The 14,922-nt window shown below is 46.9% G+C and overlaps 1 protein-coding gene across 1 annotated transcript in view; it reads right to left on the bottom strand.

Annotated features, from left to right (window-relative positions):
* Positions 1-14,922, bottom strand: part of DDB1 (damage specific DNA binding protein 1) — a 30,049-nt gene that overhangs the window by 6,567 nt on the left and 8,560 nt on the right. The window contains 13 exon segments of the mRNA XM_003122651.6: positions 1,688-1,782; positions 2,650-2,814; positions 3,148-3,271; positions 4,229-4,340; positions 4,448-4,543; positions 5,298-5,505; positions 5,657-5,764; positions 5,845-6,008; positions 6,104-6,282; positions 8,506-8,614; positions 8,711-8,786; positions 13,660-13,762; positions 14,364-14,480. Of these exon segments, the coding sequence (XP_003122699.2) occupies positions 1,688-1,782; positions 2,650-2,814; positions 3,148-3,271; positions 4,229-4,340; positions 4,448-4,543; positions 5,298-5,505; positions 5,657-5,764; positions 5,845-6,008; positions 6,104-6,282; positions 8,506-8,614; positions 8,711-8,786; positions 13,660-13,762; positions 14,364-14,480 (1,656 nt within the window).

Raw genomic sequence — 14,922 nt, 5'->3', positions numbered from 1 at the left:
GATCCGAGCCGCGTCTGCAATCTACACCACAGCTCACAGCAACACCGGATCCCCAACCCACTGAGCAAGGCAGAGACCAAACCCGCAACCTCATGGTTCCTAGTCGGATTCATTAACCACTGCGCCATGACGGGAACTCCAGAAACTGGTGAAATTCTTATCTTCATCTCCAAGCTGAGGAAAAACAACTAACTGGGATGACTGGTCTCTTTTACATTCAAGACCACTCACTGGAAGTGGGCTCTTGTACTTCTCAGAAACTGTGCATTTCCTAGTCCGACACTCTTTGGGTCCTGAAATGGTTGTACCTCCTTCACTACTCAAACTCCAAAACCTCTTCTTCCATCTTTCTCTCAGCTCCTTCGCAGAAGATGGACACAGCCAACGGAGGATTTCCACCTCCTGCCACCATCTGAGGCCAATGCCGTGCCCTGGAGCCCCTGCGGCTAACTCAAAATGCAGCTCCAATAACCGTTCTGCAACGGACCACCACCAGCAGCTGGGGACGTGCAGCAGTATTTCCTAACTCAAAACATTAAAAACCTCTCTTGTCCTCACCCTCCCTGGAGTTACCCCATTCCTGTCTTCTCTCTCCTCCATTACTGCAAAACCTGGAAAAGGCGTTCAAATACGAGCTGTCTTCGCCTCCTAGTCCTTGTTGAACCCTCTTGGACCAGGTTTCCATGCCCAGCACTCAACCTAAGGGGCTAAACCAATGGCCAACTCCCAATCCTTATGTTACCTGACCCACCAACAGCCTTTCCTTGAAACATGTTCTCGCTACAGCTTCCAGAACACTTTTCTCCCTGGCTTCCTCTTCTCCTTCACTAGTTACCTCCTCTCTGGCTAGATCGTCCTTCCGACCCCAACTGTGAAAGGCTGGAAGACTTCAGGGCTCAGTCTCCAGCTCTCTCCTCTGCCCACCCTCAGCAGACAGGGGATCTCAGGTGAGCTCATCCAGACTTCCAGCTTCACAAGCCACTGACTAACCGCCACGCTGGGGTCTCCTGCTTCCTCCTGCTGGAAGCCATGCCCCTCTCATCCAGCCACCTGCCTGACATCTCCACAAGACGACTACTGAAACTGAGCATTTGCAAAACCAAAGCTCTGGCTTCCCCACTGCAACATAAGAAACATACATGTGGTCTCTGGCCCCAGTTCCTGAGCTACAGGGGGAACTCCGATGCTTCTTTACTCCTGATCTTCTTAAAACTTCAATGTGCTATAATGCACTGTTACGCTCCAGGAGGAGGACACAGGATATAGCAGTTCCCAAATTTATTTGACCTGAAATTTTTTTTTTAACTTTCTGCAAGGGAGGAGGTGGGGTCCTGCCACAAGAAAGTGGACTATTTCACAGGGCTACTATTTCAGGGATGTACTCAGGATAGCACTGTTGGGCTCACTCTGTCCCATACGGATGAGATATTCTCATGCCACCACACATTCTGAGGGCAGGGCCATAGCTCTTACCCCTCCCTCCATCCCCACAGCACTTGACATGACATCATGGGGTTTCACACAAGCAAGTCTAATGTCTGGTCCAGCCCCAGCTCCCACATTCCCAGCTCCATCCTCCATACTCACTACTGTTATCCTTACAATCTGATACATGTGCAGCACTGGGAAACGTGTCTATGGACAATGGGGGAAGCCTTAGGCATGACACCAGTGGGAGGGGCCTCACCGTGCTGTTGATGCTGGCTAAGAGCTTCCCGTTAAATTCCACCATCGAGTACACGGCCCCTTTCACCTCCTTTTCAGCCACCGTCTGTAGTTTTCCTGGGGGAAAAAAGATACTGAGTCTCCTTTATGAGCCCACTGTTTTTTTTTTTTTTTTGGCCTCTACTGCAGCTCGCAGGAGTTCCCAGCCAGGGATCAAACCCGCGCCACAGCAGCAACCGGAGCCACTGCAGTGACAATGCTGGATCCTTAACCCACTGAGCCACACAGGAACTCCCAAGTCCACATTTAAAATTAATCAAAAGAATCCCCTGATTCCCCTCTGGCTCTAAATTCCTGCCCCCCAAACCACTCATCTGAAAGCAGAAAACAGAGTCAGCAGGACCGGGGTTCTCCACCACCAGAAGTACAAGCCCCAACAGCATGTGCAGTGCCTCCTGACACGGCCGGGGATCTGCCCCAGCCCGAGCCTCCGATCGCCCTCTCAGGATGGAGACCACCCTCCGCCTCAGCCATCCGGTCTGGGAGCTCGGGACCGGCCGAGAGCTGGTCTTCAGGAGCATCTTGGGCGCGGGGATGAGCGAAGACGAGAAACGAGCACCAGGCTCGGAGGCTCGGAAGAGGACCTAAGGGCTCGAGCAGCCAAGTGGGAAACACACCCAGGATGCCTGACGGGATCCCTAACTCACATTCTGGTCACCGGTTCTTATCCACAGCTCACCTCATCCCCTTTGCCTCCTTTCAAAGAGTAAAAAGAGGAAGAAACACGTGCTAGATTTTACTTGTGCCTCTGCTCGCATACGCCAAAACTCAATCAGACCGTCAAGAGCTTAAGAGAAATATCTTAGACCTCATCTCACAGCAATTAAGCCAAGTTCTTCTGCTTAACTGAGGCGGCAACCCAAAGCAGTCCGCTTACTTTCCCAGTTTCAAATCCCTCAAAAGCCGAAGGCCGCGTCCACTTACCATCTGAATACTGAAAGACCACAATCCGACCCTGCTTGGGCTCCGCCTCTTCGGGATACACCATGGCCGTGCCCACGATGAAGTACGTGTTGGGGTCTTTGCCCAGCTTGCAGGAGACCAGGCTGAGGGCATACTCGTTCTGTAGAAACTGGTGGGCATGAAGAACTAGAAAGAAAGCAGTAGAGAGCTGACTGGCTGCCGAGAGGCACGCGCACGCGCACACACACAGGCTTCTGCACTTCTGCGAGGCCCACAGCTCAGCCCAAAGCAGAGTACAGGAGGCATGTGCTGCCTGCTACCCTGCCTCCTCTGCAGCCTATTCTGACACGAGGAGGCCCAGCGCTCTGGACTCATGGCAACTCCAAGGGGCCCCACCCTTTCCTTCTCCTCCTAGGATGGTCTGCCAGTGTCTATCAAATTCTGGAATAAATCAGAGCCCAGAAGAGCCTAGTTTCAGGAGAATGTAGGTACAAAATGATAGAAAGAGCTCATTTGCACCTTCAAAGGTGTGCTGGTCAATGATAAGGAGGTTATGCACCTCCACCTCTTCTCCAAAGGAGGTCTCGTGAGGGGCTGTGCTGCTGGAGAACAGCTTGCTGGAGCTGACGCTGCTGGACAGGGCCTGAGAACAGAGAGAATACACATCACCCCTCTCAAAAGCAGCATGGGTGCTGGGAGCAGCTGTGTGAGTGTCAGACAGGATCAGGGAACAGAGGCTGAGTCGGAAGGAGATCGTACGGCTGGCCTCTTGCATGAGCCGAAAGAACAGAGGGCTTCAGAGAGGATACAGGGACCAAGGACAAGGATCCAAACTCCATACGGAATTGACACAGCAGTCCAACTAAGGGTGATTAAAGAGCACTAAAACAGCGATGCTACATCAATCAAGAAAGCTAACAAAAAACTCAGGAGATCTAATAAAGTGACTCACTTCCACCTCTCTTGATGGGAACAATAAGAAAGCACTTCAAATAAAAAGAAAAACGTAAAGACCTTCTAGCTGGTTTAAGGGAAGAAGCCACACCACGGATGTTTGGCAGCAGGAAAGGCAGAGAACACATGGAATAAAATGATCTAACGTCTCCACTGAGTCTATGATGTGTGGCTTTAGTTTGTCCTAGTATTATCCTTTTGCAGACGAGAAAATTAAAGTTTAGACTTACCCAAGGTCACACAGCTAGCAATCAACTTTGAAGCCAGTTCTGACTCCACTCCCCACGCTCTTACCTGTTACCCTATGCTGTCATGCACACTCTACACAAAGTACCCAAACTGGATGGCAAGGAAAAGGAATTTTCATCCTGCAAGGCTACCAAGTAGCAAAACCACTGACTGCCATGCTTGTTAAAGTTCTTCTCAGCCCTCTAAGGAGGGGGCCAAATGCAGCTCACTGCCTGTCTTCTCCTGGAATCCAGCTATGCCAACCCACCGTCCATGGCCGCTTCTCTAAGAGCAGAACTGAGGAGTTGTGACTGAGATCACACAGCCTGCAAAGCTAAAACGACCTCCTCCCTGACCTTGGGCAGAACAGTCTGCCCTGCCTGCTCTCACGCCATCCTTCTTTGCCCCCTGGCCTCACCTGGGTGCTGGCACTGGGCCTCAGGGCAGTCGTGCCCCCACTTGTGTCCTGGACTTCGATACGGCTGGAAAGGACCCCGAAGCACTGGGACACCTCCTGATAGCAGATCTTCCTAGAGAACAGTGTGGAACAACAGGGCCTCTCAGCAAAAGTCTGAAGCGCTTGGCACCAACTCAGAGACCACGCCCCGCCCCTGCAGCGCCCCTCCCCTGCCCTCACCTGGGAGATTCATAGAGGGGAACCGTGCGGATGTGCAGCTTCTGGATCTCATCGATGGTGCCGATGGTGAGGGTGCTATTGTTGGCCAGTGCCAGGCTGGAAAGAAGGTTCTGGGTTTAGAGTGAGGAGACCCAAGGAAGGAAAGGATTCTACGAGGCAACTCCATAAGGGGAAGAAAAACAAGGCAGAATTACACTGGCTTACTCCAGGGCAGTGGTTCTCAACTAGACTCTACACTAAAGCATTCCTAGGGAACATGCCTGGTCCCACCCCCAGATTTGGGCCTAAGCTGAGATTTTTAGCAGCCATTATTTAATGCTAGAGCGCAGCATTAGAAGGAATACAGACCAGTGATTCTCAAACTTTCAAGCCACCCTGGCATCAGAATCGCTAGAGGGCTTATTAAACTAGACTGCGGGCCCACCCCTGGAGTTTCTGATTCAGTGCGTCCAGCGGTAAGGCCTAAGGATTTACATTTCTAATGAGTCCCAGCCAGTACTGTGGCTGCCCATGACGGACCGCACTTTAAATACCACGTCATGACCTCAAAGTCAGAGCTTCCGAAACCTGACTAATCATTTCAATCATCTGGGAGGTTTTCGGAAAATACAGAATTCTCGGGCCCCATCTTTAATCCTCTACATCAGACTCTAAGAAGGAATCAAAAATAATCTGTACATTGAAAGACCTCCTAAGCGTTTCCACTGCGTCGCCAAGCTCTGCAAGCCTCGCTCTACACGTCCCATCTCAGCCATACACTGACTTCCCCAACAGGAGGATGGAGGGGAAGGGAAAACATCACGCCGCCCTCAACCACCGGCTCTTGCCGAGGAAAGAAAAAGGGGCTCACCTATCAGGATAGCCATCTGAGTTGAGGGGACACATGTAGTTCACTTCCTTGAGGTTGACGTTGGAGAAGACCAGTTTGTGGTTGCTGCTGTAGATGACAGTGGGGCGGTCAGAGCAAGCGAAGACGTTGGTGGTAGAGAGAGACCGGAACGTCCTCAACACCGTGGGCTGGGTGCCCAGCGTCACCTTCTTACGGTCGCTCAACAGGCCTACAGAAAGAGTGGCATCAGGAGCAGAGAGGAAGGAAAGGAAACAGAACAAACAGTCGGATTTTGAAGGTTCAGGAGCAGCACCCTGAGGCTGAGAGCTCTGCAACACTCCAGCTATTTCTAAGCCCCCCTCTCCAAGTGCCAGTCCCACCTGTCTCAATGTTGAGCCCAAAGTAGAAGAGCGCTCCATCTCCCAAGGCACAAAGGAGGTAGTGGCTACTCTCAAAGGTGGTCATCAGGATGGAACGAGGAATGATCTCTGCGGGGAAAGAGGCACATTAGGTCTTGTCCCACATTCGGATTCTGATCCCAGCCCAGGTGTCCTTAAAAGACACATACCTCCACCCAGCATCTCTTTGTGCAGCAGCTCAAATGAGGGCAGCTTCGAGATACGGGCCGAGATGTCTGTCCAGAGGCCAATGGCACAAAGCGGGGACAGCCCATTGCTGTCCCCCAGTGGGGTGATGTCCAAGCAGGCCACTTCATGCTCCATCTCTGTGTGGCTGAACAAGGAAGAATATGGCAGAGGAAGGAATCCAAGGATCAAAGAAGTCCCGGAGAACAGGGGAGGGGGAAAAGAGCAGAGAGAGACACCCACCTGATCTGTCGGAGCTCCTGAGGATGGATCTGCAGGTAGTAGAGGGCCCTCCCCACGGCCACCACCACCTGGTTGCTGTTGCAGGAGGCCACACTGATATTCTTGCCCTGAGGCTCCTTCCATTCACTGACCAGAGCTTTGGGTTCTTGAGAGACCAACCTCACAGATGCTGAAGTGATCTAGAGAAAGAAAAGCAGTGCCTCCAAGCGTCTGCAGGGATCTGTACGGGGCGGGGGATCTATACGGGGGGGATCTGTACGGGGGGGATCTGTATGGCACACACTGCCGCCCTAGCGGAACCCCAAGAATAAGCGATGGACGCCTTCCTCTACAACAGATACATTCTTCCAAAGTTCTGCAATGAGTAATGACATGACGATGTCATTTCTAGTTGACGCCCTGAAGACTGGCTTAAAGCAGCTTACAGCTTACATTCCTATGGCCAGAAAACTAGACCTGTTTCATTCTGAGTAAGGCTTGGGTGACACAAACTGCACACCGTGGAAAGGTACGGGGACGGAGACTCTGTGACTACCAAGCTAGCTCTTTTTTACTCAACCCCAAAATCAGATCTCTAAAATATCCAAGTTCTTTATGATGGATGAGCCATTAAAATTATATAAATTCTTCAGTAAAGGTTACAAAATTGTATTAAAATGTTTTATACATTTTGCCACTGAAATAAGACAAAAAGTAGGTTAATGCTGCTATGTAGCAATATACCTTACTTATCAAAACTGAGTTCCTCCTTAAAGGCCCTATAATAATAGAAAACACTGACAAAGCAATGAATGAGGCAGTATCTGGCCGCTTCCCACATTTGCTCCACAAACTGACAGAAACTTCCCTCTGGTTTCTACCAGATCCACTACTGCCTGCTGGCTAAAAGGAAGACCGGGAGGACAGTGGAGACAGCTCAGCAATCCTCGGGCCCTCAAGAGCTTTACCCGCCACCGGCAAACAGGGACTCATCAGAGTGGAGAACAGCTCAAAAGGTGAGGAGGGTGTGGGAAAACCCAAAAACATCATGGTCACACTAAAAAAAGACTGCTGGGCGTTGGCAGGTGCAGAGAAATGAGGCTCTATGGCTGACAAGTGCCAGGAGGTTCTCTAATTCCCCTATCAGATTTAAACTAAGGATCTGAAAAGAGTGAGAGCTCTGACTATAATAATCAGTTGAAGGTGCACCAAAAGTTATATACGGATAGTTGGCATATGACTAATTTTTTCTTCTTTGTGCTTTTCAATATTTTCCAAGTAAGTATATATTACTATGACAACGATGGGGAGAAAATGTGTCTCAGAAAACAGGATATGGGAGTTCCTGTCCTGGGGCAGCAGAAACGAACCCAACTAGGAATCATGAGGTTGCGGGTTCGATTCCTGGCCTCACTCAGTGGGTTAAGGATCTGGCGTTGCTGTGAGCTGTGGTGTAGGTCACAGGTGCAGCTTGGATCTGATGTTGCTGTGGCTGTGGTGTAGGCTGGCAGCTGTAGCTCTGATTCGACCCCTAGCGTGGGACCTCCATATGCCGCAGGTGCAGCTCTAAAAAGAAACACACAAAAAAGGAAATAGGGTATAATAGTATCCCTCAACCAAAATAAAAAACATGTATATATATATAAATAAAACAACCCCATCTATAAAAGAAAATTTGAATAAATACAGTATACAGACATTCCTCAGAATCTGTAGGGAACTGATTCTTAGGACCCTCAGCAGATACCAAAATCTGCAAATGCTCAAGTCCCTTATATAAAACGGAGCAGTACTAGAGTTCCCTCTGCGGTGCAATGGCATCAGCAGCGTTTCTGCAGCATCAGGAAGCAGGTTCAGTCCCAGGTTCAGATCTGATCCCTGGCCCAGGAACTCTATGTGCCTCGGGGTGGCCAGAAAAAAAAAAAAAAAAAAAAAAAAAAAAGCAGTATTTGTGTATAACCTCCTCACAACCTTAAGGGTATTTCAAATCCCCTCTAAATTACTTATAATACTTAATACAATGCAAATGTGATATAAGGAACTGTAAACACAATGGAAATGATATGTAAACGGCTGCTGCTCTGCACCAAATAAAACTTTTGCTTTTTGAACTTTCTAGAGTCCACCCCCCAAACTATTTTTGATCCGCAGTTGGTTGAATCCATGTATGTGAAACCCTCAGATACAAAGCGCCAGTCATACACATTTGTATAAAGAAAATTCGAGCTAAAAGGAATAACTCCAAAGTTAAAAGAGTTAAGTGGCTCTCAGTAATGGGCAGTCAAGTCATCTCTGGTTTTTTCCCTCGCCTTTTAACATTACTTTTATAGCCGTAACAACTGACTTTTAAATCCAATAACATTCCGTACGGCGCTCTAGGTCAAATTCAAGTAAACGGGGCCTGCCCTTTTCTCAGTTACTACCTGGATAAGCTGCTGATGAGCCACGTTGCCACAGAAGAAAGTCTGCTGATCGTCCACGAAACCCATGAGTTCTGTTTCTTCCACTTCCTCTCCGTTTAGCATGAGAACTCTGCAGCAGAACCGAAGGCCGGGGTCAGCCAGGCCAGCTGCCCCACCCTGCAACCCTTCACACGAGTACCCGGAGCTGGCGCCAGACTCATCTTACCTTGTCTGGCCCACAAAAGAGAGCACCAGAGTGTCATCCGTCTCCCGGTTAGGATCAGACCGAAGTGGCCACAGGCCTAGAACAAAGATCAAGGAGTAAGATAAACGGTACCGACCAACACACTCGGCTCACAGTCTAAGGAAAGAGCAGCCTAACCCCGTGGGAAGAGTGAGAAATTCAAAGTCATCCCGAACCGAAATATCCACTCTCTTCCTCCCCGGCTTTAAGACTTGGAAGAAGTTAAGATATTTTAAAAACTGTTTGAACCTGATAATTTTAGTTTTTCACTGATTTTGGAGGGGATAGTACATTTCCATGACTCAAAGTCAAAGATTATTTTTAAAATATTTAACACAGAAGCCTCACCCCTACATCCCTCCCTCCAACCTACCCTCAAAATAAGTAATAACCCTTTCTTGTTTATCTTTTTTTTTCTTTTTCTTTTTTGACTGCCCAGTGACATGTGGAGAGTTCCCAGGCCAGGGATCAGAGCCAAGCCGAAGCTGCGACCTAAGCTGCAGCTGCGCCAATCCTGGATGGATCCTTAACCCACCATGCAAGTTTGAGGATCGAACCTTCGTGCCAGGGCTCCCAAGACACTGCTGATCCCAGTGCAATTTCTATTCCAGTCAGTTTTTTTTTTTCCCATTAAAACCCAAACCCCAAACTGCCCACCCATCCCATTCCCTCCCCACTCCCCACTGGGAACCACGAGTCTGCCCTCCTTGTCTGTGATCTGTTTCTGTGTTGTAGATACAATCATCTGTGCCGCATTTTACCAATTATTTTTAATTTAAGGAAATAGGTAAACACTGTACCACAAGCCAATATAAACATATAAAACAGCCTTTCACAAACTGTGTGCACCTTGTTTTATTTTTTAATTTAATTTTTCTTTTTTGGCTGATCGGCAGCATATGGAGTTTGCCGGCTAGAGATCAGCTCCCAGCTGCAGGTGCAACTTATGCCACAGCTGCGGCAACGCCAGGTCCTGAACCCACTATTACGGGCCCAGGATCAAACCTGTGCCCCAGCGCTCCAAAGATTCTGCTGTGCCACAGCAGGAACTCCTGCACCTTGTTTTTCATCTAACATATGCCTGAGCCCTTATCAGAACAGAACAGTTCCTTGTTTTTGACATCTGCACAGTATTTAATTGTGTGGATGTACCAGTTTATTAGTAAACGCCCACCAATGGACACTTTTTCGGTATTTTGCCATAACATACAGTGGCACAACGAATAATCTTGTCTTTACGTCATGTTACACATGTGAATTGGGGTTGCTGGGTAAATCACTCAAAGCAGCTGTAGTTTTAATAGGTACTGCCAAATGAGCATGCTTATTTCCTCACAGGCTCACTAACACAATGTGTTGTCATTTGGTGTCACTATTTTGTTTTGATTTGCATTTCTAAGTTAGGCTTTGTTAGCTGTCCATTTATGGGAACAAACTGAGGGGAGGAAATCTGATGATCTTCCCAGATATTCTTTTAACAAATTAGTGAGATTACGCCATTGTCTATAAGATGAACTGCAAATGTTTTTATCCAATTTGTTATTTCTTCTAACTTAACTTACAATTTTTTTTTTTTTTTTTTTTTTTTTTGTCATGTGAAGTGTTTTATTCTGATACTGGATCTAAACGATCTTTCTTTTAGGCTTCTGCACTTTGAGTCATAATTTGCAAGACTTTCTCTACTCCAAAAGCAAAAAGGAATTCACGGAGTTCCCATTGTGGCGTAGTGGTTAACGAATCTGACTAGGAACCATGAGGTTGCTGATTCGATCCTTGGCCTTGCTCAGTGGGTTAAGGATCAAGCGTTGCCCTGAGCTGTGGTGTAGGTTGCAGACACAGTTCGGATCCCGCGTTGCTGTGGCTCTGGCGTAGGCCTTGGCTACAGCTCCAATTAGACCCCTAGCCTGGGAACCTCCATATGCTGCGGGAGTGGCCCTAGAAAAGACAAAAAAAAAAAAAAAAAAAAAAAGGAATTCACCAGGAGTTCCTGTTGTGGTTTAGAGGCTTAAGAACCCAACTAATATCCATAAGGATGCAGGTTCAATCTCACCTTGATAATTTGGTTAAGGATCTGAAATTGTCATGAGCCGTGGTGTAGGTCACAGATGTGGCTTCAGATCCCAAGTTGCTGTGGCTATGGAGTAGGCCTGCAGCTGCAGCTCTGATTTGAACCCTAGCCTGGGAGCTTCCACCTGCTACAGGTGCAGCCCTAAAAAAGCAATAAAATAAAATAATTTTTGGAGTTCCTGTTGTGGCTCAGTGGTTAACGAATCTGACTAAGAACCTGAGGTTTCAGCTTCGATCCCTGGCCTCACTCAGTGGGTTAAGGATCTGGCATTGCTGTGGCTCTGGTATAGGCCAGCGGCTATAGCTCCAATTAAGACCCCTAGCCAGGAAACCTCTATATGCCGCAGGTGAGGCTCTAGAAAAGACAAAAAAATAAAATAAAAATAATTTTTAAACTTATTTAAAAAAAAAGAATTCATCAACTTTTTCTCTTAGCTTTTGAATGCCTTCATTTTTTACATTTAGTCTTTGGTCCATTTAGATTCTAGTAACGTACACATTGTGCAGTGTGGATCCAAACTTATCTTCTCCCAAATGTCTCCAGTTATCCCAACACCATTATTGTAAAAAATCATCTTTACCTTGCTGCGCTGAGACACTACCACTATCACACACCAAAGTCTCACATTTAATTGTGTTTGTTACTGGACATTTGAATCTGCTCATGCAACTCTTGCCTATTCATGCACCAAAACCACTCTTTAACTACTAAGGTTTCATAGTATGTTTTAGGAGTTCCCATTGTGGCTCAGCAGTAGTGAACCCAACTAGGATCCATGAGGATGCACGTTCGATCCCTGGCCTTGCTCAGTGGGTCTGGGATCTGGTGTTGCCATGAGCTGTGGTGCAGGTCGAAGATGAGGCTCGGACCCTTCGTTGCTGTGGCTGTGGTATAGGCCAGCAGCTGTAGCTCTGATTCAACCCCGTCTGAGAACTTCCCTATGCCATGAGTGCGACCCTAAAAAAAAAAGCAATGGTATGTTTTAATATCTGGTAGACCTGTCTCACTGCTCTTTTTAAAGTTTCCCAGCTTTCTTGTTTCTTCTGTTTCCCATTGACTTGAACTTATCCAGGTCAAGGGAAAAAAACCTCTACTTACTTATGACGGAGCATGATAGTGTGAGAAAAAAGAATGTATATATGTATGTATGACTGGGTCACCTTGCTTGCTGTACAGTAGAAAATTGACAGAACACTGTAAATCAGATATTATGAGGGGGAAAAAAAAATCATTAAAATTGGGGGGGGGAGCAAAAAAACCTATGGATGGAGTTCCTGTCATCGTTCAGCAGAAGGGAATCTGACTAGTATCCGTGAAGACGCAGGTTCAATCCCTGGCCTCACTCAGTAGGTTAAGGATCTGGCGTTGCCCTGAGCTGTGGTGTAGGTCCCAGACACAGCTTGGATCTGTCACTGCTACAGCTCCAGTTCAACCCCTAGCCTGGGAACTTCCACATGCCTCGGGTACAGCCTTAAAAAAGGCAAAAAAAAAAAAAAAAAAAAAAAAAGGGTATTTTTATTGAGATACATTAACTACAAAAATCAAAGAGAAGAAAGCTTTGTAACACTGATGTATTATATAAGACCTTGGCATGTCTTTTTCATCTGACAATCTATATCCCTTTGATCCTTCAAGAGTATTTCAAAGTTTTCCCTGTATAAATTTTGCACGGTCCTTGTTAAATTTATTTCTTGGTATTTTATCTTTTTACTGCTATTGTAAACTGCCTTTTTACTTCTACTACATCTTCTAATTGACTGTGTTTTTACATGAAAACTACTGATTTTGGAGTTCCTGTCGTGGCACAGTGGTTAACGAATCCGACTAGGAACCATGAGGTTGCGGGTTCGGTCCTTGCCCTTGCTCAGAGGGTTAACGATCCGGCATTGCTGTGAGCTGTGGTGTAGGTTGCAGACACGGCTCGGATCCCGCGTTGCTGTGGCTCTGGCGTAGGCCGGTGGCTACAGCTCCAATTAGACCCCTAGCCTGGGAACCTCCATATGCCACGGGAGCGGCCCAAGAAATAGCAAAAAGACAAAAAAAAAAAAAAAAAGAAAGAAAGAAAAGAAAACTACTGATTTTAGTACATTAATTTTATATCCTAGCTTAGTGAATTTTTACTGTCTATAGTACTTTTTCAGTTTATTCTCTTGGGTTTTGCAGTTTATGATCTCTTGCTACTTCCTAAACCTTTACTTCTTTATAATCTGTTTTTATCTTACTTCTTAAAATACTCTGAATTACTTTTCTGTAGATATGCCTCCCATACACTACCTCAAACTGATTTTGCCTTATGGTCCAATCTTTCCCTTGTCACGGGCGAGTTCAGCCCATGTACATGTGCTGTTACCCGCTGTCTGACAGATCAGCTACAGATACTCACACGGATGTTTGAGATCGGTTCTGTCCCATTACTCTAGGTTATGTTTACTGTTTAGATGCTGTCAAAGTCTTCCACGCTGTCGAATTCCTTTGACTTTTTTGATTATTACAGTTCCCCTGGAATTTGGGAAGACCTGTATTTTTTGTTCTGCTAGTTATTTTACACATTCACCTTCTATGATAGTCTCAGTCTCCTTTCTTTAGGGATTCTACAGCTCCCTCATGTAAACAGCATTGAACTTAATTTGTAATCTCTTCCTCACCCATTTCTTCTACTCCATTATCCATTTTGGTCAATAATATTCTTTACTTTGGAAATTTGAAATATGTTTTTGCTTCTACCACTTGTCATTATGACTTTTTTTTACTCTTCATTTGATGTGCCTTCCTCTAGATCCCACCCAGGGGTCTTTATGACACATGAGGCCAACGGCCAAAGTCACTCAAATCAGATCTGAATCCTATACCACCGAAAGGCTACCTTTGATGCCTGGTAAGTCAATGCTAGCATGCTCGTGGATTCCAATTCCATTCCGGATGATCCGCAAGGAACCTTCCTTGAAAGCCCCAGAGCAAGTGACCAGCTGCAAGTAGACAAAAGGTTTCTAAATAACCCCTCCAGAGACTGGGGCAAGGAGACTAATGCCCCGAAAGTAAACAAGCTATACCTAAGTCCAAGGACCCCTCGTTGTGGAGCTAGGTTTGAGGATGCAAACATAGCAGGGGTTCATCTCCAAGGTTTCTGAAATTTACCGAGCAGACAGGACATCTTAGTCCAAAAAGCAAAAAGCTCCTACCACTCCTCCTAGCAAGTCTGCTACCACCCTGAGAACTTTGTGTACTAGAAAGAGCACAGGACATGGAGGCAGACACACCTGCCTTTTAGGAGTTACGGGACAGTAGACAAGTTACTTAATCCTTCCTGGCCTTCAGTTTCCTCAGTTCGAAAATGGCCAAGAACCTTGTCGAACACGGTGCTTGTGTGATTATCAATACTGTTTATAAAGTGCCTGGCAGACCAAGATAGGCACTCAATAAATGGGTTATCCTCGCATCATTGGAATTAGGGAGTGAGACTCTTAAAAGTTATCTGCAGTGCACACTCCCCATTCTAGATAAGCAAACCCAGGAGGACACAGTCTGAGCTGGCAGACCAACTACCCCTTTCCAGAACGACCCCCTTACCTGTCCCTGCCCCTGCCTTTCCAGGTCCACCACGCACATGTCCACAATGGGTCCCAAATTGGTAAAGGTTTCCATGGCCACGACATAGGAGCCCTGCTCATTGCTGTCAACATTGAGCTAAAAAAGAGAGAACAATGTTAGTCCTGGAATGGTCCACACCCATGCGAAAGAGATAGTTATCATCAAAAAGAAACTCACCCTTACTAGAGCTGCCCTTCCTGTGCCCTACTGGATCCTTCTAGAAGGGGACTTCTAAGGAACACGGGTTTTCTACAGGCGACCCACTAACCACCCAGGGATCGCTAATCTGGCATCCCACGGATGGATTTCAGAGAAGCAGGTGGAAATTCATGTAACATATTTGCATGCATTTTCTGTAGAGAAGATCCAAATTCTCCTATTCTAGAGGGATCAAGTACATTAGATCATGACCTCTTTGAAGGTAAAAGCTGGGTCTTGTTCGTCATTGTATCCACAGCACCTAGGACCTTGCCTGGCACACTTGCTGAATGAGCACTTAGGACAAAGAGCTAGTCAGGGTAGGATGCTAAATCAACCA

This window comes from Sus scrofa, chromosome 2, assembly GCF_000003025.6.
Source record: "Sus scrofa isolate TJ Tabasco breed Duroc chromosome 2, Sscrofa11.1, whole genome shotgun sequence".
Classification (NCBI taxonomy): Eukaryota; Metazoa; Chordata; class Mammalia; order Artiodactyla; family Suidae; genus Sus; species Sus scrofa.
The sequence above is the reverse complement of the archived record's forward strand: the minus strand, read 5'-3'. Positions and strand labels throughout refer to the sequence as shown.